Source organism: Mustela nigripes, chromosome 4, assembly GCF_022355385.1.
Source record: "Mustela nigripes isolate SB6536 chromosome 4, MUSNIG.SB6536, whole genome shotgun sequence".
In the NCBI taxonomy this organism is placed as follows: domain Eukaryota; kingdom Metazoa; phylum Chordata; class Mammalia; order Carnivora; family Mustelidae; genus Mustela; species Mustela nigripes.
In genome coordinates, this window is record NC_081560.1 from 78,529,395 (window position 1) to 78,553,980 (window position 24,586).

Sequence of the window (24,586 nt, forward strand, 5' to 3'; positions counted from 1 at the left end):
ATTTGTCTTGAACTGATTATTGAAATGGGCTTTACTAGGAATTTCTTCACTGAAATTGCAGTGGGGCGGGGAAGGGGGTAGTTGAGCCAAGGGGGTTTGTTGGGAAGAGGGAATGATCTCTAACAAGGCTTTAAAACCTTCAGTGGTTAAAGTTACAGTGGTGAAAAAGATATACATATAGACATATATGAATATATGTGTGTATCTATATGTATATATACATACATACATATACACATATAACACACTAGTTCAAAGGAATTATACCATGAGTATCAGTTGTAAATTAGGTAGGTAGCAGATTTCAGATTTTTTTAATCAAAATTTCACCTAAAAATGGCTATAAAACAACGCGTGCCTTGGGAAGTAAATTTATAGCTACATGCCTTTCACAGGCACGCTGGAGGGTTCTGCTCCCGGCTCTAATCTCTATGAGATGTTTTTTGCATGTGTTGTGTGACAGGAGGGAAGGGGAGTGGGTTGAGCTCGCCTGTTCTCCCATTGTCAGCCAGTCTAGTGAGTGTTGGGAAAACCTGTCTGTGGGATCTTGTGTCATCTCTCCCTACATGTGTACAGGAAAAGTCCGCGCTGCTCACGGTTCCTCTCTCTCTCTCTCTCTCTCCCCCTCTCTCTCTTTCTTTCTCTCTCTCTTTCTCTGTTTCCCTTTCATTCTGCTTCCCCGGAGCCGAATGAAGCAGAGAGCAGGATTAGAGTCCGCCACCGGCTATCAGAAGAGCCTAGATAAAAGGAACTGCTTCTTAAGCACCACTGCCGCAGCCCTTGTTAATTTTTTTTTTTTTTTTTCCTTTCCACACAACAGTTGTGCCTCATTATCTGGTGCCTGGCTCGATTTTTTTCTTTCTTTCTTTTTTTTTTTTTGGAGGGTTTGAAGTTTCTGGGCTTCAGTGACTATTACAGAAGAAGAGGTGTTAGTGTTGCCGTGAGGTCTTGATTGTCTGCATTTATGAATGAAACTGACCTAAATCACCTGTTACCTCCAGTTTCCAGATTGTTTGAACTTCTCTGGCCGCACAATACAGAGGGAAGGCTGAAGCAGCCTAGGGACCTACAGCGCCTGCAGCATGGGCTGGTTCGCTAGGATTGTCTCTCTTTTCTGGGGAGTGTTACTTACAGCGAGAGCAAACTATCAAAATGGGAAGAACAACGTGCCAAGGCTGAAATTATCCTACAAAGGTAAATCTTTATTTTTCTTTTATTTCAGCTAGCTTTGTAATGCCCCCTGCCCGCGCCCCCCCCCCCCCAACCTTTTCATTCCTTGAACTCCCTCCTAACCCAAACCATAAAACCTTGAGTTTAACCTGGGAAACCTATGTGATTGTGTGTATCTTTCTGAGATGATTTAAATACTTTTTTCTAAAAGCATGTCTCCTGTTTGATATACGACAATTTAAATGCAAACAAAGAACATTTAATCACATTTGCAGAGAAGAGCTGAATGCCTGGTAAATGCTGAGCTGTATATGTGATCATATGTTCTGTTAATTTTTCTGACTCTACTTCTATGAAAATATCTTTAAAAAAATCGCTATTGCAAAAAATAGTCTCTCTGTAGATGTGAGTGCCTCACCTGTAGTAATTGTTATGACAAATTGTATTTTCTTAGTTTTAGGCACTAAATGGTTAATCGTCATCATGAATATTCAGTTTGTTCAAATCTGACAATCAGATGCTTAACATAAGCAGTAGATCATGGTTTGCCAAGAGAATATAAACTGGAGGGAACAGACTAGTTTTTCCACAGTGTGTTATGATTGTACAAAAGACTGTGTATTTGGCTAATTGGTGTAAAGCTAAAGCCTTTGAAATATAATGTTATTTAATTCCATATGTACTTCAGTGAGAATTGAAGAGACATTACTTTCTGGTTGTACAGCTAGTTGTGTGAACTACTTTTCAAAAAGAGTGTAAATTTAAGAAAGAAAAAAGCTTTATCACATGGTTGCTGGTACTTTATTTGGTTACAGTTTAATGCCTATGCTTGGTTTTTAATGAGGACTTTAAAGAAAATATTTGTTCTGTATTTGTTTAGATAGATTTTATAGATGTGTATATCAAATAATGATAATATAGATTGAAAATTACATCTATATATATAACTTTTAATGAAAGAGAATGTTTATGTAACCGAGATATTAGGAAAATGGAGCTGGAGATTAAAATGTTTCAGCTCAAGTACTTTTACTCCCTAAGGTGTTGCTTTCTTATGATTCTCAGACTTCGGGAATTGGGGGTGGGTCAGGAGGAAGCTTCAGTTATATTCTGTTTTTAGCCTATAATGTGAAAGAAAATCATTGAATCTGTCTGTAGAGATGTCTGTCTCCTGCACACTGCTTTTATGCCAGAAACATATTCTTTAATTTTCACATGATGGGGAACATCTCTTTCTGAATGCTGTAGTGTGAATGAGGACCACCAATAGGAAAGAGAGATGTAATTTTCACACTTTGGATTAGAAAATTCAACACCTATTAAATGTGTTTATTTGGAATTAATACTTGCTAGATTAAATACCTTGGGTTGAAAGATACATTTATTTTTCCTATAATAGTTTCTTATGAGGAAAGTGAGAATGGACTGAAAACATCAGCAAACAGAATTGCAGTTATATTTATCGTGCAAGATTTTAAAAAATTATAAAGCCCCTATTACATATTTAATTAAATCTCTATCTCTAGTAACTGTCTTTAAATTATTTTTAGAGTATATGATATTATGACAGCTGTATTTTCCTCAGTTTTTGCTTTCCATCTTCATTCTTGTAGAGGATGCCATCAAATAATACTTAGGTTGATGGTTGATTTTATCCAAGTTTATATGCCTTATGAGTAAGTTTCACATGCAACTTTACTTCTTGAAGATGCCAATGGCTCTATGTTATAATTTTAGAGTAACAGATTTGAAGCATGAAACACACTTTTAAAAATCTACTAAATTTGGAGATACTTGTTTAAATCCTAAATAAGTTGTAAAATAAACAAGAATTGAGAGTTATCTTTATTTTGCAAGAATTTTATTTCCAATGTAATAGATTACTCTCCATTATAGAAGAGGTGCCATTCCTTTCCATACACTAAACAGATAACATTCAATTGGAATAGTACTTTGATATGTGTACAGGCTTTAAACTTGTATACATTGACAATGTGTATCTATTGGACACTGTCTTTATAAACTCCTTTTAGCAATGACATCAATTAGAATTATTCTGCTTTTTTTTTTTTAAGCAAAAACTGTCCCTCACGTACATAACAATTCTATTGAAATACCTAGGGCTTGGCTATTTGGTAAAATAAACTGTGAAATGAACAAGAAGAAGAAGAAGAAAAGGAATAGTCCAAGCAATTTTTCTTCTGTCATTTTATTGATCTGTCATTACCTTTTTTGTCTCTACATGTTTTGCCAAAGCAAATGCCTGGTAGCCAATTGTCAGTACTTTGTTTCTAAACTATAATAGAGATTTTTTTTTTCTTAGCTACTTCTTTTTCCTTCTTAATTAGATGTCAAACATGGTTAAAACATCCACTGCTTGGCCCTTAAAAATATTCCAGCATGATTCATGAAGAGTTAAATCCCTGCCAACCCTAATTTCCCATGGTCACTTGTTTTCAAAGATCCACCATTAACTCTCTCGTTGCTCAGGTTGCTAAGAGGAAGTTAACAGGCAATCACTGTGCTTACTTTCTACTTGTCATCTTGCCTAGTAGGAAACGAAAGAGATTTGATATGTTAAATGAGAAAGAAAAAGAAGAAGAAGGGAGTCTTTGTAGTGCATATATATATACCTAATAAGGTACCTCTTTACTTTCTAGGAAAAAGGGATTGAATAGATGTGTTCAGGACCATCTGGAGAAGTGATAATATTAGAAAAATGGGGTATGCTGGCTTTTCCTCTGAACCAATCTGATTTAGAATCCTTGTGGGGGAAGCAAATGTGAGAACTCTGTAAATCTCAGCAGTCACATACAAATTATCCTCAAGAAACATCCACTCAGAGATACTTTTGCTTTCCTTAAATATATATAATATAGCTAAATGTTAAAATGTTTCTCTTTAAAACTGACGCATAACTGTTTATTTCTTCTACAAAACTAGTCAAATTTCACTTTTCTCATGAAAAACCAGACTATCATATAATCTTCCTTTTGGAATGTGTGGTACAATGAAGACTTAAGAAAAACCTATGGAAATCACAAGGAAATAAATTAGGTTTGGGGTTTTAAACAAATGACAAATGTTCCATCACTCAGTGTGATGAGCTTTTCCAGGACACTGTGTGCTTCAGTTTTAGTAGAAATCAAAGACACATGCAAGTTGGAATGTGATGGTGATCATGTGAATCCAAAGGTTAAATCAGTGCCTTTAACTTTACTTTCATAGGGAGGACTTAGTAAATAGCACCTAAATGATTGTTTTAAAGGCCTTCTTTTCATACTTTGCAAAGCTTTTCTACCCCCCACACCAAGATTTAGAATTATTACAATGAGACTATCAGTTAAATCAAAATTTTCACACATATCTTTCTGATAATAGAAGATAGTGTTTAACTAAAAATGATGAAATAACATTTACAAAAGCTTTTTTTTTCATTACTCAGCACCTTATGATCACTTCAGATTTCATTAATATGAATAATGATTTACTAATTAAACTTGGTGACTCTTCAGAAATTTTTCTTTACTTCTACCAAAGCACACAGAAACATGCATACAAACATATATATGTGTATATATGTGAGTATGAGTATATTTGAATGACAAAACTTCATGTTGATGTCTTACAGCTGAGAAAAAGTAATCTTGGCAACCTACAGGTTGTGAACTTTATGAATGCTTTGCAACAATATTGTTACTGTTTTACAGTGATTTTCATATTTTAAATTATGTATTTATTTATTTGTTTTAGAATGGGTGTGATCTTTTGGGTCCCATGAAAAGTCCTCATGGATATCTCAAGTATTCCCATGATTGTATAATATGGTATATGTCTTATACTGATAATCTCCTCACAGCTAAAAAGAAAAGTTTCTATGAGAGGTAGAGGAATATATATATATTCATACACAGCCACACAGAGCAAAGAAGTTATAAATTCATTGCAATATCTATAATATATTTTCTCCTATAGTCACTCTATATTTGACATCAGGTCTCTGACTTGCTGATTCTCATTTAACATGGTCTTTTTTTCTCAAATTCTGTTAACTTTAAAAATCATGTTTTGATTCTGAAATCTTCAATTTAAACACACTGAAAACCAGAAATTTTTATTCGCCTACTTAATAAATATATTCTGGAAAAATAAGGCAAAATAAAATAAAACAAGATGCTAAGTCACACATCTTGTGATCCAATCCTGGTCGGATCAAGCACAGGCTAGTGAAAGTCTCCAATTTGTGGCTTCTCTGATTAAAACTGCTGACCAGATTGGCCTTTGAAATAATAATTTATACAGTGTAGACTTTAGCAAGCAGGAAAATAACTGAGACCACAAAACCTTGCCATTTAAAATTCTAACCCACCAGATTTTGATAATGATATTCAGTCATTACTAGCTTAAAGAATACTGAATACTCAAGAGATAATTTTTCCAATTCTAACTTTATGTTGTTATTTCTCTTCATATAAATGATTTCTAGGTTTCCACTGCTGACAGGGATATAAAATACATGACTACTTAGACCACTAAATAGATGTATAGATCTCTGAAAACTAATTTCTCTTTGTTTTCTTACTTTCCATTATCATATATAAATCAAACAACAAAATTAACAAAAATGTTATGATTTTTGCTGAATGACATTTAAATTCTGTATTCAAACATTAATGCAAATAAATTTAATTAAAATTAGTTAATATGATCGCATATGTTCCTTGTAAGGAAATAAAAGTAAACTTTTGGTTGTGGTGCATAATCTATTTATGCTTAGTGTGAATGTATAATTATACCTCAGATATGTACTTTAAGGAAATTTTAAAGTTATGAACTTAACTCAGCAATAAGAAATTTTGTGGCTTACCTTCTCATCCCAATTTTTCTTATTTAAGCTTCAGTGACATACCTACATGTCACAGTTCAAAGGTCGAAATTGCACACCTTTACATGTTTGGGAGAATTTTGTATCTAAAGTCAGTACTACACTAAATAGAATTTGTACCTCAGTTGTTCTAAAACCTTCCAGAGACACCAGTACTGAATTTTTAATTAGTCATTATCTAATAGCATGCATTTTCAAAGTCGTGTATTATATCATGGAAAGTTACATATTAATTGATTAAGACATTGCACTCATCCAACCTTTATGAAAAAAAAAATCTATGATGAAAGGATTCATTAGTGCAAAGTTATTGGTAAAATCTCCAAAACTCATGACAGCATCTAAGTTTAGTGCGTGCAGTGAAAGCTTATTTTAAAAAGACCAGCAGCTGTAAACATAAATTAGAACAAGTGTGAGTCTAGGGATAGATCTTACCCCTCATGACTTCTAAGGTGCTATTTAAAGGAATTATCATGATTTGCAGTTCTATGCTTCCACTAATAGGTGGCACTAGCAATTTGTGACAGCTCTTTCATTAGTTTGGAAATGGGCAGGCTGCTAGGATAAATATACACAGAGTAATGTGTGGAGGCCAAGTTTGGAAAAACTGGCAGAAGAGTCAGGATATGTAACATGCCCAGTGCAGAAGCATTAGTTAAAATGCAGTTTGCTAAAGATTTTGATGTGCTCTGTACGTACATTTATTGGTACATTTGGACCCTGGAAAAGGAAATGGTTATAAATAAATAAGTAAATAGATGGTTGGATTTTTTTTACTTATATAGGACTTTACAAGTGAAATTGATCTGTAAAATGTAAAACAAAATAGTGGGTAAAATAGTAGTACCAAACAATCAGAATATGGAAGGACAACTTCATGTGTCTTTATGTATATTAAATATTTATATACATTCATATATATACATACATACATATATATACACACACATATCTTTTTTTTTTTTTTTAAGTCTGAATCATAAAATGTTCTTAACAGAAATGACGCAGCCTGCCTGTGGCACATTATTGCCATCGTAATTGTGGAGTAGCTAATTGAGACAGTAGGATGTTTAGTAAATCACATAAGGTATATTTTTAAAAGTGACTCCTTGTGATTTGTAGGTTGTTTTAAATTATTATCATAATTAAACATAGGGAAGAATCAATAAATTGTATCTGCCACATATAAGTCCGAATGTCTCCAGTTACTATCTCCTTCTATTGCCAAGACATAAACATCAGTATAAATAGGAATTCACACACTATTTCGAAACAGTAACAAAGCTGGACTCTGTCAAACCCAGGATAAGAAAATATACAATTTACACACACTCAAATTAGGGAATGAAGATAAGCAAAAATAAAATACTGTCGATAAATGTGAAGAATAATTGAATCTTAGTATTTTCTACAAGTTTAGGATAAAACTTAAAGAGACCACAAATTTAGAGAAGCTTGTCTTCTCCTAAATGAGTCGTTAAACCTGCACTTCCAGATTTCCATTGCTTGGAGAGAGAGATGTGACATGGGAAACAATGTTGACCAAATCTCACAGTACCTCACTCTGTTGCCGAAATCATAAACATGTCTTTTGATAAAATATAGCATCACCAACTTGAGTCTTCATCGGCGAACTAAATGGAGCTTAGTACTATTGAACATGTCAAATGACTTCTTTGGTTTATAAAATTACTTAAAAGGATCATCTCTGTAGTGCCAGACGGCAAGGTTGTCAAGGCCAGGTCTATTATTTCTCATCATTAGACTCTCAATGGCTACAACCATGACTTGTTGAGTGATTCTGGGCTTCATTTGACACACCTTGTTTTTTAAATGCAAAATGCCTCTGTGTAAGTGAGTACAGAAAGAATGCACGTGTGTAATAAATCAATTCATTGCGTGTGAATTGTACATTGTAATGTAGGGAAAGTAAGCTTAGGGCTAGACACTAGGGGAAAAAGCTCTCCGCTGAGGCACTTAGAAATGCACAAAGGGTCTGAAAGCAGTGTGCTCTCCACAAACAGTACCTCCTCGGAACCAAGCTTGTTTCCGGACTGAATCACAAAGTGTCTGGCTATCTTTACCTCCCTGCAAGTAAGACATGGAGAATATATAGCAATACTTACATCTTGGAAGATCCTAGGAACCAGGTTGATGAGTTGTGTCATGTCTTTGGAGGAACACCCTGATTTTTTTTTTTTTTCCATTATTGTGTCTTGATACACATAGCCAGAAAAGAAAGTGAGGAAGGCTAGTCTAAAACCAGAGAGTGGCTAAAGATAAAATGTCTTATCGTCCGTTTCATGGTGTCCAAACATTTGTGTAGAACAGATCAACTCTACCAAACAAACTTGAAAGTCCAATCATTTTTTAAAAAATTGAAATCGACTATATTTCATTGTTCCTGCTTTTGCAAGAATCCTGGTTTTGCTTTCTGACAGCTCGCTAAGATGTCTTCCTTGCTTCCTCTTATCTTTGAGTCGACTGATTTTTTTTTTAGTCCACTTATAGGTCTAGAACTGATGTCTACAATATACATCAGTTTATGTGCTTGGTGTTAAATTCTTATAAAACATGTCGGTCTTGTGACAAAGCAGAAATAGCCACAGGAAAGGACAAGAGGACAACTACTAAGAGTACTGTGTATACAAATCAGAGCTATTAAGTGACATTAAAAATTAATTAAGATCTCATCCCAGCCCTTAAGTAATATATGTGGGGAAAGCCAAAACAAGGTTGTTTATAAGCGAGATCAAATCGAAACTAGACAAGTACTTGGGAATTTTCATTATGTGTGTTAGAAATTTTAGTTTGTTTATCTTCCAATTTGAAATTTCAAGAGAATAAACTTGGCTCTGCTGTGATCATCCTTTAAAAGAACCCAGATCTTCATCAGCTATGCAAATTTCAATTATTTATAAATTCCATTATTGTAATTAATACGTAGTTTTTATTTGTATCCTGTTTGTAAAATGCACACAGACACACACAAACACATATGGCATGTGACAGTTTCTTCATGAACAAATAGATTTTTGGGTACAGTGAATATAGTAGAACTTCGGAGGAAGGCTGTATCACATCTCCCTAAAAGTGTCAGTCTTTTTAAAAATAGGATGCAAAGAAGGTGGACCTCAAAAGAGAAGAATGTGAGAAGGCAGAAGTAGAGAAAGTGGTAATTACCACTATCTAAAACTATTTCTTTGTGGCTTGTTTTTCCTTTCAGGAAGACAATATATTTTTACATAGCTTACAAAATAGTATAGTTATGTAATTTTTCCGCATTCAAATGTGATCCAGAAACAAATCTGTCCTTTAACAAGGGAACTTAAAGCTGCAGCATATCAGGCTTGGAACTTCATGGAGTTAATATGCAGTTGTCTAGGTGTGACTGAAAATGAGATCGAAGGGGGGACAAGTGATAGCCTATCTGTAAGGACTTCTCCACAGTGGTCACAATCCTTCTCTCCTTTGGGATTTGTCTGTAAAGGACATTGAACAGGCTTCTTTCAAACCAATGGAAGAAAGAAAGGAAAGTTGCGCTCAGTTATCCAGTGTAGAAAACACTGTTAAGTATAGCTCCTTGAGCTTATAAAATATATTGTATTAGAATGAAGTTTTCTTCCTGTGTTCCTAGCTATTTCCTATGGTTTTCTGCTTTATTATTTCCTTAATCAATCCGCCAACAATTTGTGAAAAAAGAAGTTGCTATTTTTATAAATACTTGTTTTTTAATTTGAAGGCACCCATGTCACTTATATGATGAGTATCACGTATTAAAATGTTCCTTTAACTGTGTATTTCCCTTATGTACCATGTTTAATTGTAAAATTATATACCGCATATCTTTTAATTTGCTTAGCCATCCATTATCATTCTGGATGTTTCTCTGGTTCACTTAGGAAAACATTGGTTTCAACAAACAGCTTAGCAGTATTTTGGCACATTTCATAATGTATTAGGAAAAGTTGTTGGTTCTTGGTCATGTGGAAATTTGATTATAATAGTGTAACTGTACTTGTAGAACTATATATAAATGAAGAACTACATAAATCAATGTGTTTATATGCACTACTTGTGAGTGTATATTCATAACAAGTACTAGAAAAGTTACATTCAAGTCATTATTTTTCCAAACAACATTATGTTTAATTGTGGATTGTGGAAAGTGGAATGCTGAGAAATAGTGAAGATATCAGGTCCTTTGCTTGATATCGGGTCTTGGGTACTTCAGGATTGGCTATGACCTTCTTTCTGCCCTTTAATGTTGGATCTTCCCAGAACATTTTCCACCGTACAAAGCTGCTGGGTAACGGAGTTTTCTGTCTTCATTAAGGCATCCCTACTCGAGGAAGCCGCCAACATGCCTCTTTCAGTGGTCCTTCCATTGAGCCTTCCCAGCATTTTGGCTCCTTAGTGTCCTGCTTCCACTGGAATGCACACAGTGATCAAACTGTCAAGTCCTTCCTCCTCCAGAGTTCAGGGTGTGAGCAGGACAAAGATTCCCCCAATACAATACCCTTCCATCTCTCCAGATTTAAAATATATCATCTTTTTTTCACTGATTCTGGCTGCCTTCCTCCCTCGTCCTCTATCCGCATCTTTGCCCTAGAAATAGTCTTCATCCACTACCTTCTTGTCTTTTCCAAATAAATCTTATTTAAGCCTCTCCTTTTGAAAGAAAATCCTGTTAAGTCCCCCCTGGGAATATGGAAACATTTCTAGGCCTCGAAAATTAAAAGCCCTTATGTCTCTCTTGGGAAGAGGTTTAGAACTTCTTATTTTTATCAGATGGCTCTCCAGAAGAGCAAACAAAATGACAATTTCTTAATTAGGTAATCTTGCTGCTTTAAATTTTCAGTTAGTTACCCCTTCTACATCCATGTACCTAATGATCTAAACTAGACATTGTGCCTGATACAGAGGGTACATCCCATAATTTTAGTCCAACTGCCTCGGCTTTATACATATAAAATAAGATGATCAAAGGACAAAATAATAACCTCCTTGACCCTTGAAATGTAGAGATGTTTCCCAAATGATGACCCAGAAGCAGAAAGCACACCCAACCAGAAATTCTTTACCCAGGGAGCTTTCCCCATCTGCCCAAGCCCCTGCCTGCTTTCCCAAACACTACGAACTCTGGGCAGGGGTTGAGCCAGCTAAGGTCTTTGGCATTTATCTCTTCCAGGTGTCAAAGGTTACAGAATATCTACACCTCGATCTCTCATGGGGAACTCCAGCTCAACTTGTTCAAAACTGCAACCACTGACTTTTCTTCAAATGTGTTTGTCCTCCTTATTCCCAGTTTCAGAGAATGTTGTCATTTTGTCCCAGCTGTCCAGACCAGAAGCATCTTTGTCTCTTCTCTCGCTGGCTCACCCCATGTCTAACTAGGTGTCTGGTGGATTTTACCTCTTGAGTCACTCCAATCTGTCCGTTCTCTCTTCCACGTTAAGTCAGATCCTTATCATCACTTGCCCTACTATGGCAACAGCCACCTTTAATTACTCTCTCTTTCTTCCATCACTACTGGCTACAATTCTTTCTGAAATTCCAAATCTAATTATGCCTTTCCTTTGTTTTAAGATTTTACTGATTAAAGTCCAAGCTCTTAACTTGACCTAAAAGAATGATTAACTTAAAGGAGTCTAGGGCATAGAGGGAACTAATTGGAGGTCTTGGAGTTGTTCACATATGAGGAAATTAATCCCTGTGTAAGGATCATGATAATGAAAATGAGAGAGGAAGGCTGAAGATGAGCTGTATTGAATGTAAAGAAACATTAGATTTGGTAAATGACTGTGTGTGAGGAGAATCTGGAGAATTCAAGGACGATAAGTTTTAAATTTCTGCAGGTAGGAGTGTGATACAACAGTTGGTAGTAACTGGAAAGTGAAACTCCCCGCATTGCAGCCTGAACCATGCAACCACCTGGTACCAACTTCTCAGCGTCACAATTGTGAACTTTCCTTCCTGGGAGCATATCTTGCCAGACTTAGTTGTTTGTTGATGCTATTCTTGCCAATAAACATTGACTTGAGTATTTCCTTTCATAAGGCTTTTGAAAAGGCAGAGAAGTATAAAAAGTATATGGCAATTATCCTGAAGAGATTTAATGACTTAGAAGGGGAGATTATTGGGCAGATTATTGGGCAGATTATTGGCTTTTGAACATCAACTGCTTTATCTGTTTTCTTGTTGTTATTGTTGTTGTTGTTTTAAATATTTTTTTTTTTTTTAAATAATCTCTACCTCCAAAATGGGACTCAAACTTCAAACCCAAGACCGAGAGTCACATGCTCTACCAACTGAGCCAGCCAGGCATTTTCTATTCTCAGTCAAGTACAGAGTCTTACACATGATAGTGCCTTATTAAATTCATGAAGTAGTTGAAGGAATAAGTGAGGAGGTGACATAAAATCATCCCAAGTGAGAGGACTAAGGAGCAGAGATGAGGCCGCTTATCAAATAGATCTGAGTATAAGACATAGCCTATTATAGAAAGTGAAATATGGGACAGAAAGTCATTCATAATGGAAGAGGTAGTTTAAATATGGATGACTGGTAGAAATTTTTGAAGAAGACTATGAAATGCAAGCTCCAGATTTGAACAGTAGGTGATGAAACCTTTTAAAATTTGTAAATGAGTGGTATGTGCAAAGCAATGCTTTAGGAATCCAGAAACCTGGTAGCTGGCCTTCAGTTCTGAGTTAATGAGGCATTAGCTGAGACGCTGAAGCAAGATTCTAAAACAAACGGCTACAGTACAGATTGGACCTCATATAGGGACCTTGTTCTCCTGGGGTACAGAGACTCCATATGTAGGCAGGTAGCTCTGCCTTATCTACATGGAGCAATACATTTTCACACGTCCAGAAAGATGGAAGTTATTTCTAAGAAAAGCTGCAGATATTCATGCTTTCATGTAAAATGTTAAAGTCCAACAATCTAGTATCATTTAGGATACAGCCATCCACTTAAAATAGTCTATTACCTATTAATTCCTTCCAGTTCTCTTAGATTCATGGCGGAGCACACATTTAGGACTTCCGATGAGGTATTGTGCACACAGCTTCCTCTGTCACAATGTCACTCTTTGGGCAAAGCAAGATAAAACAAGATATCGAGGGTGGCCCTTTTGTTTTCAGGTTACGATATGGGGGCTCATCCTTCTTTAATAGATTTTTTTTTCTCCTGGACTGGTGTACAGGGATTCACTCCTTTGCACTTGATTCTTACTAGACAGAATGGGAAGCTGTGTGCAAACAAAGGAACTACTCCTAAGACTCCAGTTCCCTGGTAGTCTCTCACACATTGGCCCTGAGCCACGGAGTTTCTTGCTTTCACTGCGTGTTCTTCATGTTCAATAGAGTCTCAGCCTGCTTTTGCTTCCCAAGGTGCCTATTCAGAACAGAATTAAGGTTCCCTTGGCACATTCTAACAGAGCACACATCCTCTCTCTATCATTCAGCCTTCTAATCCAGACAGCTTCTTGAGAAAGATTTCCAGCATAACAGCAAAATGGGACCAAGTGACTAGAAAGTTTTTCTTGCATGCCTGAAATCACTTAGCAAGGCAGAGTAGAGTCAGTGTCTGTTTTGTTCAGTGTTGTTTCATCAGAAATAAGATGAATACTCGTCTCATGGGCATCGCTCTTTAGCTGTCAAATTAGAGAGGACTGTCTACCCTCTGATAGTACTTCTGTCCACAGCTTTATAAATATTAGCACATTCATTTAGGAAGAATCTGTTTTGACTGTTTGAGGCAGATGCCATATAAGGAAATGAAATTAGTGATGCTGTGCTGTAGTAATTTGTTTTTTTTTTTTTTAAAGATTTTATTTACTTATTTGACAGAGAGAGATCACAAGTAGGCAGAAAGGCAGGCAGAGAGAGAGGAGGAAGCAGGCTCCCTGCTGAGCAGAGAGCCCGATGCGGAACTCGATCCCAAGACCCTGAGATCATGACCTGAGCCGAATGCAGTGGCTTTACCCACTGAGCCACCCAGGCGCCCCAGTAATTTGTTTCTTTAGTACAGATCTCAGTCTCTAAGATTGAGGCATACCACATGTGACACACACTATGGACCTCCTTCTCCCAAATGGTTTTTCCATTGTACATATTAACATCTTTTCAAACAACTGTTTTCTTAGAAAAACTGAAGATAGAGGTAATGGCCGAATGTCTCTCATATGCCCCACCTGAACAGCCAGATTTACTGCCTTTTCATGTTTCCGAAAGAATAAAATTTCACATTCTTGGAGTGTACAAAATGAATTCCAACGTTCTGTCCTTGGAATTTGCAAAATAATTAAATTCGATGATATATATTATCTTTATTTAGTGTTATTGAGCAGGAAGTCATGCTGTGTTTACAGTGATCAAGTGCTTGCTTGTTGGCCTATTGGAAATTAGTGGCTTTTTAAAATTCAGCTACTAGCAAAGATTTCACAAGGACAAGAGGAATCTTAGCATAGCGAAGAAGGCATTGAATTGAATTGACTCTGAGGCTAATATTAGCTAATAAAGCTAATAACATGTCCACCTCCTAACATGCAGGTGGAAGTGGACATGTTATTAGCATTATTAGCCTCAGGTTGCTGTTCACTAAAGTGGGAGAATTGCTGCTTTACAGTAACTGGTAGCTAGTATCGGAATAATAACAATATATTATGATTTGCCCAGTCACAGCCTCATACAAAGAAGGTTCTAGACACCATGTTTTGCTCTTTGGTATGGGTATGCATGCACAAATTCTCTATTACTTTTTGTGAGTTCAATTAATAACAATAATACTAAGAAATTCACAATTGTTACATTTGTATAGCACTTATTTCAAAGACTTGTAAAATAATAGTCTGAATGTAGAAGACATGAGATTGGTCGATGTCAGCTGGTCAGGGAACATTTGAGGAGGCTTTGTCAAAGGCTGGTGTTGAAAGGAAACGATGAAAAAACAGCTGAGTCTAACATTAGGCCTTTCAGTCCAGCGTGTGTGAAGGTAAATGTCTTGACATTGACCTGTTGCTTGACCAAACTTCAAGTATGACTTCAACAGAATCCGTATGCATGTATCCATAAAGCTACTGGGGCAGATGAAGGCTGGTCTCTGGCTGTGAATACTTACTGAGCCAGGCTGAGCAAGGAAGCACCTGTTTCTTAAGGAAAGGGTTGCTGCATCTCACAGACTATAAGTTCCAATTCATGTTTTCAACATGAACCAAAGTCAGTCATGTAATATTTAGGAAAAATAACCAGGAAATGACTAGTTTTATTTGCTCCTGTACTTACAGCATATCCTCTTAAGTAGTGTAATGGTTGCCTTAATATTATTTTGTTATGACTTAGTCCATGAAGACACAACATCCTTCATGACAACTTAAAGAGTATTGAATTCACATAGGAATTAGCACAATATTTCTATTTTATATGTCCCTGAGTCTGAATGAAACACTGTAGATATAAAGTCTAGGGCTTTCTGACCAGTTCTGTAACCACCTGTGATTGCAAATACTCCATTTGCAGGAAAGGGGATATTCGGTCATCAAGAAAATAAACTTGCAGTCTGAAGCCAGTAAATAGAATGAAGAACATGTCGAGAGTAACTTAAAGGGGCTTTTGTCTAACAGAGGACACTTGGAAGCCAGACTAGGAAAGCTAGACGTCCTTAAGAAAGGAGGTGACACTAACCACATTTGGCTTTTAAAGGATTTTTCCGGAAGGCAGAATTCCTTTGGAAAACACTTTATGCACCAGCATGAATAAATTTCTGTGGTGCTCCAGACAAAGATGAATTTTATTTCATTGTGGCTTTCGCCATATTACAATGCTCATAAACTATTTTACCTTATGCCAGACATGTGGAAGCAATCAGTATATGTAAATGATATGTGAAGGTGAGGTATAGTCTTAGCTTAAAAACTTAGACTGTCTCTGGTTATAAATTATAACCACATCACAAAGAGCAACTTGCCTTTTAATGGTAACTTAAATGTAAAAATAATCAGTGGTGAATTCTAAGTGTTCCCTTAGTAAAGTACAATAAATGTGAAAAACAGTTCTACTTTGTGCCGCTACCTTATTTCTAGGACACAATATTCAAAGGCAAATATTTTTTACCTTAAGTAATTGTTAATATGTAAGTAGCTGTAGTAAGACGTAATTATGTCAGTCTGTCCCTGAGAAACTTTTCCCTAGGGTTGCATTTTATTTATTTTTTACTTTTTCATTGATATATAATTGACATACAACGTTAATTGGTTTCAGGTGTACAATATAATGATTCAGTATTTGTATATATATTGCAAAATGATCACCACAATATGTCTAGTTAACATCCCTTACCAAACATAGGGGCAGAATTTTTTTTTTCTCCCTTGGGAGGAGAACTTTTAGGATTGACTCTCAGCAACTTTCAGAACTTTTTGTTTTCTTACCTGTAGTTACCATGGGTATATTGCAGCTGGCTACAGTTATTCTTTATTAAAATAAATGCCTCCCCTCTTTTCTATATCTATGAGTTTTTTGCCTGAATATATTCTTTCTACTTACATTCATATGTGTGTATGTATATATGTGTACATATGCTTCATAACATTTCATAAATTTTGAACATATGAAACTGAATCAAATCTCCTTGACAAAGAGATAGATATAATAAAAATAAAAATTTACTCTTCTTTAAATTCAAAATAGCAAAACTCTCAGTCTCAATATGATAATGCTATGCCTCTTTTAATATATTTCTACCTTTTGCTATATATAAAAAGCTGCATATGAAGATAACACAAATTCAAAGTAGTGTTACTAGACACACACACATGCACACATACACATGCTAGTGGTAGGAAAGAAAATAAGGCAAAATGAAAGAAACAAGAGATCAATATTGGAGCATTTTCTTATTGTCTTTGCAATGGAAAAAAAAAACAAAACAAAACATAAAAGGTCAGATTTTGTTACCCTGCAATCAGATCTTTTTTATTCCATGATAAAACAAACAAAGAATAAACAAAGTTCCACTTATTCTAAGATATTTATCTGAGGAAACCAAGAAATAAATTATTACACTAAGTATTTAAATAACATTTACCAATATTTGGAGCAAAGGAAGTCTCCAAACCTTGGCTCATCCTGCTACCCTTCTTCCAATGGGCATGTTGTGGGCCAGGGCCTATGAGAAACTAGGACAGAGATAAAGAACATTCCCTGCACAGAATCCTCGTACCCTCCATCATCATTCCAGACTAATTAGGGTTTAGCATGCCATTGAGCTAAATTTTTTTAAATATAAAGTTTTATATATATAAATATAAATATAAAGTTTATATATTTATATAAGTATAAATATAAAGTTTAATATAAAGTGTTAATATAAAGTTTTCACGGAGCGCCTGGGTGGCTCAGTGGGTTAAGCCTCTGCCTTCAGCTCAGGTCATGATCTCAGGGTCCTGGGATCGAGCCCCACATCGGGCTCTCTACTCAGCAGGGAGCCTGCTTCCCCCTCTCTCTCTGCCTGTTTCTCTGCCTACTTGTGATCTTTGTCTGTCAAATAAATAAATAAAATCTTTAAAAAATATATTAAAAAAAATAAAGTTTTCACAAATAAAGTTCATTCTACAGTGTGCTACGCAAATGCCGGTTGCCTTTTAGGGTTAACTGCATAGAGCAACAGTAGAGAATTTTAAGGAGAGAGAGAATGATGGAATGGAGGAACTAAGCAGAGAAACCCTGACTCAGTGGGCTGGAAGAGAGACATATCTTTCCACCTGGGGTGTGTGTGTGTGTGTGTGTTTTGTTGGTGTTGCTGTGGTTTGGGTTCAAGTATGACCCTGATTTGTCCTGGTGTATATTTCCACATTACTGTACTTTTGCTTCTTTAAATATTACTCTCTTTCTCATCAGGAAATGTTCTTTAAAAACTTCTAAATTCATTTCTAAGAAACAAAAAGTTAGTAAATGTAACTATACATTAACCACAGTAATGATTACTAAGAATAGGAAAACACATAAGATTATTCCCTTTTCTTAAAAAAAAAAATCACAACACTGTGTTTGACAGATTAAAGGACCCAACGATGAGGCAGTATGGTCCATCATTTATGCAAAAAAACAAATGCTATGATGTTTAGAGGTGGCAGTGGTTTGTTAATTATGCTATTGAGAATGAGGAAAATATGTTTTACAGGGAGTAAGAATTAAGCTGGATTATAAGAATATGTAAAATTTTACAGGGAAGATCCTGGAAGGCTTTTTTGGTAGAAACATAGTCTGGACACATGGGACATTAGTGTGTACAACTTATTTATGAAAGAGTAGTTAATTTAATCTTAGATGGAAAGGAATGGCTAATAGTGAGGCAGTGCAAACCAACTCAGGGAATCAAAAAATGTCAGTAATTGATGATTCTCTGTAATATTTGATCATTACTATAATATCTACTAATAAAATATGCAGTGAAGTACACCGTAACTTATGGAACATGCACAGATAAAGATGGCATGCGTTCTGCCCCCAAGGGGCTCTGTTTAGTGGAGAAGATAAGCAAGTATGTCAAAACACACATTATGGGACAAATGTAAGAAGAGTAATGTATCCCAAAAAAGAATGGTGAGAAATCAGAAAGGTGAAATATCATAGAGAAGCAACATATCAGGAAAGTCTTTATGTGAGAAGAAACACTTGAGGTGGGCATCAGAGAGCCTTTTGGCATGCATGGAAGAGAGAGGAAGAATGGAGAACATTCTAGGTAATGGAAATAAATTATAAACAAAAGGAGAGAAAGAGTCAAAGACATTTCATGAAATACTTAACCATTTTAGTTTGCCTAGGCATAGTTAAGAAAATCATATAGGGTAAGTTCAGGTACTAATTGAAATAACTATGAGCAATTAACTTGACTTCTCTGAGCACACAATGCATACCACAAAAGAGGTGTTCAATAACTGTTCTTTCTTTTATGCTTCAGTTTCCAATGAAAATGATTAAATAACTCATAAAAGTTGTCATCATCATTAATTTTAATTGATGTATATGAGTGCATTCTGGGTGCATGGCACTGAGCCCAGAACCACACTCTAGTTGAAATCAGTAGAACATTGTAGTTAAGAACATGGTTTTCGTAATCAGATTTGAGCTCAGATCTGACACATTGTGTGTGTGATCTTGGATAATATACCTCACTAAAACTCAGTGGTTATTTGTAAGTTGGGGATACTAAAAGATCTACCCTTTTAGATGGTTGTGTAGATTACATGAGGCTGGGAAGGTACTTTGTAAAATATATCATGGGGGAGGGGGCGCCTGGATGGCTCAGTCTGATAAGCGTGGGACTTGTTTTTTTGTTGTTGTTGTTTTGGTTTTTTTTTTTTTTTTTAGATTTTGTTTATTTGACAGACAGAGATCCCAAGTAGGCAGAGAGGCAGGAAGGGAAGTAGGCTCTTTGCCCAGCAGAGAGCCAGATGGGGGGCTTGATCCCAGGACCCTGAGATCATGACCTGAGCTGAAGGCGGAGGCTTTAACCCATTGAGCTACCCAAGTGCCCCAAGCATGGGACTCGATTTTGGCTCATGTAATGATCTCAGGGTCCTGAGATCAAGCCCTGCATCAGGCAGGTCTGCACTCAGCTCAGAGTCTGCTTGAGATTCTTTCCCCTTCCCTCCTACCCACCCCCCACTCCTCCAACCCCCACTCATGAGCTCTCTCTCTTTCTCAAATAAATATAAATACACACACACGGAACACTAAGCAAAGTGGTTGGCATGGTGAATGACTAGTGAGTATTAGACATTAATAGAAAATATAAGGATGGCTCACAGTATGAGATATCAGGTCAAGTGGTGAAAGTTTAAAATAGATAATAAATGTAATGGAAATGAAAAAGAGATATTCTTTAGGAAGGAGTGAGATAAGAGCTGAGGATTGAAGGAAGGCACCAGTGAGATCAATCAAGAGTTGAGATAATGGTGGGAGCAATTAAGTAAATGCATAAGCTATACTTTGAGGGAAAAAAGCAGTTTGTTTGACTGCCTTTGCTCTCTGTTGTGGTAACCATGGGGTTGAATAAATCATTTCAGTCTTTGTGGCTCCACTTGATGATGATACTAATTATTGTGTCTGACTTTCTATTATTCTTCTTCTCTTCTGAGAAGACTGATAAGCGGCAACTAGGCTGCTCACAAGAGAGTTAAAAAAGCAAAGTGACTGATATTCCCATCGTTATAGTTATGCTGTTGCTGTGATCTACCCAGACATTTACCAAGACTAACTTAAGTGGGTAGGAGTGAATCAAATCAGAAGAGTGGAATCTAGGAGAAGAAATAGTTGCTGTGAGGCAAGATTGGGGAAGGGGAAACTTTACTTAAAAATATACTGGTTCACGCTTTAGATTTTCTTATATCTCTCATCCATTTGAGACAGAAAACTTTAACTTACAAAATTATTTAAATTTACAAATGATACCGAGTTATTTATTGCATAACAAGAGTAACTAAAGGGGGATGTTTTATGAATATACTTTATGAAAAGTGCACATAATAGATACTATGCATGGAATGCATAAAAATTATTATTACAAATGAGTACCTGCTCCCATAATCTCCTTATATTTCATTTGTTGTTGAAATTGTGCCAAATATGTAGTTCCTTTTAGCTCAGGACAAGAACAGAAAGATTTTTACCTTTTGTAACAATTATGGGCAGATGCTGTAGGTAAAAGATGAAGATATGATATCATAATCAGAAGAATAAAATACATGGTCTATCAAGGATATCCAAACACAAGTATCCTATATGCAGGTTATTTATTATAATATGCCTTTTGATAATTTGAATGAACTTGCTTCATCATGTCCTTATAACTGTTTGAAATAGCATTTTCCTAACTTTTTTCCTGGATATTCCTAATCCCAGGGGCCTATTCCAAAAATTTTTTCAAGAAACCTGATAGCACCACTGAAGTGTCCAGTTTTATGGCTCAAGACTAGACATTATTATGCATCAATGAAAGAAAGCTTAGATGGTGCCATCTTTTTTTTTAAACTTCCAGAGCCATTTACCTTCACTGCTGACAGTGAGTATTGCAACCTCTAAAATTAATGCATTCTACTAAGAAAGATGGCTCCAGACTGAATTATCTGAATTATTGACTAAAGTTAATCAGTCTTTGCTTTCAGTTCACAAACTAGCATTGTCAGAATTGCTAGGAAATGTGAGCAAATGTGGAATACTAGGAATGGCTCTGTCAGATTTGAAAATTCTGTGAAACACTTAAAGAAATATTTAAACATTCTGAAAGTCTACTCTTGAGTCTTAGACGCTAATTGTGGGAAGATCAGCTCAGTTGGTACAAATACTGATTTTTCTGCTATTGTGCTCATTTTTAAGCCACTGTTCCAGACTCTTATGGGCATGAATCTGACACCCTAGTGGTTTGCCCTGCCATCTTTCATAAATAAATACCTTCATACATCTTAGAAGATAATAAATGCAGTTTTTTTCTCTTTTTGATAGGTATACATCAAACTCATGGCATGTTTTCCATTAAATACAGGAAGAGAGAACCATTTGTGGTAGAAATTCCAATAGAAAACATATTTACCCCCCTCTGATCTCTATTCCACTCTGGATAATAATTTTTTGACTTGGCTGCTCCTTTTTTCAAAGTACTTACCAGTCACACTAATTGGGACCTTTATTTAAATTGCTTCAGCAATTTACAACATACCACAGAGTAACCTCTTAATCTGCACTTTGTACCAAGATTTGTATCTACTGAAATTTAAGAACTGCATCCTAAATAATTTACAAAGTCAAGGAAATAAGATAGTTCATATATTAAAAGGGGAGCAACTAAATAGAAAGAATTATTCTTAGAAAAAAATATTGAGAGTTTTAATCAGAATTCCATATTTAGGCTATCACAGATTTACCGTTTCCCATGCCAAATAAAGTGATAGGAGTGCTGTGAAAATTTAATGCTTGTTAGTGTTGGTGAATCACTGTGACCGTAAATAAAAACTGCTATAAAACTTCAGAGCATTCTTTAGTGGGGCAGGCAAGGTTCACATAGAGTCTGTTCCTTTGCCTACTTCCAGACATGCAAGATCCATACATCAAGCTTTCAGTAGTACTTGCATCCACCTGATAAAATGTTTATCTGAATGCTTTATTCAAAATGATGGATATAATAATAGTAAGGAGAAAAAAAAATAAAAAAGACTACTCTAGGTTTCCAATCAAAGCATTTGCCGGCTATTATTTAAATAACCAAAACCATTTATCTGTTTATTTCTTGCTCTGCCCTTAAGTCATCTAGATAACTCCAAAAGAAGAGAATACAATTTGTTCTCAAGAAAATTCCAGTTTTTAACCCTAGAATCAGGGTCCCAAATAACACCGAATGCTTACCCACATACCTCTGAGCGGTGAGCCCTTGTGACTCAAAAGCAAGGAAAGCAGACACTCAGGATAATTATCTGACGTGGTAGAACCATGAGGTGCTGGCTTCCTATTCCTTTTTTACTGAGAATGATTGATATTCCCCAGTGTTGATGTACATTGATGTTTGAATACGGTTAGCAATAAAACAATTGCTTTAAGTTACATTTAAAAACTTCTGTGTTTCTGTTACAGTGAATAATGGAGATAATTTTAAAAAATCAACAATCATATTTAATGAATATTTATTATTAGCCAGAAGTACTGCTAAGATTTTTCTGTGAACTGTCTTATGTAATCATTACAACCATTCTAGGCTGTAGACATGTCCCATCCCTTTATGGACAAAGAAACCAAAGCAGAAGTAGAACAAGTCACAGAACTTGTAAGGAAAAAGAAATTTAAGAATTATTTTTTAATTGCTGTAAGAGCTCTTAACATGAAGTCTATCCTCTTAATAAACTTTTAAACATACAATACCTACTGTTGACTATGCTATACACTATGTTGACAATGTTGTACACTAGATGTCTACAGCTTATTCATCTTGCTTAACTGAAACATTATGCTTGATGATTACTAACCCCCCAAACTCACCCCTCCAACTCCTGGTAACCACCATTCCACTCTTTGATTCTATGAATTTGTCTATTTTAGATACTTTACGTAAGTGAAATCATCACTTTTAATCATTGCTCTCCACTGAAAAAGATCTGATTCCAAGTGATTGGAAGAAATCACCGCTTAAGGCTGCAACTGTGTAATTGTATATACTCATTACAGGGGAAAAAATGGCTTTGAAATTAATTAAAAAATCACAGTTCTAAAACTCTTGATATAATTAGTGCTGTGGGGCTTGGGATGTTAAACATTCAGAGACTATTGCATTTCCAAGAATTAAAACAGATTATTTATCTATTCCTAACTTAAGACTCATACCAATAACTAAAATATTTGGGCATATTTTTTTTTTCCTGTAAGCATTAGGGCCACATTAGAAAAATTGAACAATTAGGACTACAAAATTAATTCTAATTTTAGATCTTTATTCTGTATCTTTATTTAGAAAATGTCATGGTTTTCCATAAATATTCTGTAAATATCCCATTTATATTGAGATATAATTCAAACACCATAAAATTCACCCTTTTAAACTGTATAATTTAGCGATTTCTAGTATAGTCACAAATTGTGTAACCATCACCATCACCTAATTACAGAACATTTTCATCATCCCAGTAAAAAACCAATCGCATTAGCAGCCCCCATGAATCGACTTCCTATTTCTATGAATTTACCTCTCCTGGACATTCCAAATAGAAGCATACAATACACCAGTTTCTTTTACCGGTTTTTGAAGTGAATCAGTATGTGTAGTTTTCCAGCAATGTATGGTTAATCATATGCAATTATATACTTACATAATTAAGTTTACTGGACTGAAAAAAGTAATATATGAAAAGTACTTTTTACAAAAGCAAATCGTTTTAGTCTGTTTTGTTGATGCTGAAGATGTTTGAGCATACAAACCATTACCCTAAACATTAAGAAAATTTTATGCAACACTCAAGTGAAACTTCTATAATATGGCTGGTTGAGGTTGAAATAATGCAAAACCTCTGTGTTCCACAGGATTTACTCTCTAAACCATAAATCCCTTTCTAACATCCCAGCACTACCCCAGCCTTGCTGGCAAATTGGACCTGGTTCACATAAAGGTTCCTAAGTTCTGGCAACATTTTTGACAAATGAATGAAATCAGAGACTACAGTCAATTGTCACATTCTGCTGCAGATCCTTTATTGTAGGCACTACTTCACAGTATAACTGAAATGGGCAGTCCTTATGAAATGTTAAGAGGCTCATCACTCTTTCAAGAAGAAAGAGAAAAACTTTCTTTTAGATAATGTGGCTGCTCTCGTTTTACAGTAAGTGATGAGTTCTTCTGTTCAGGGATAAGGACAAGTTGGCAACTATGAACATCACAAGTTATATTTTAGTTTTTAATTCAGCTCTTTCACTTAAAAAATGTTCTGAGAGGTGCCCAGATGAACAGTTGGAATACTTCATGATACTTTCCTTGATTGTCACA

General features: G+C 35.5%; 1 protein-coding gene across 1 annotated transcript in view; it reads left to right on the forward strand.

Annotated features, from left to right (window-relative positions):
* Positions 1-552: 552 nt before the first annotated feature.
* Positions 553-24,586, forward strand: part of SEMA3A (semaphorin 3A) — a 208,315-nt gene continuing 184,281 nt past the window's right edge. Inside the window, exon 1 of the mRNA XM_059397567.1 lies at positions 553-1,194. Within this exon, the coding sequence (XP_059253550.1) occupies positions 1,083-1,194 (112 nt within the window). The 5' untranslated portion in view covers positions 553-1,082. The remainder of the gene's footprint in view (positions 1,195-24,586) is intronic.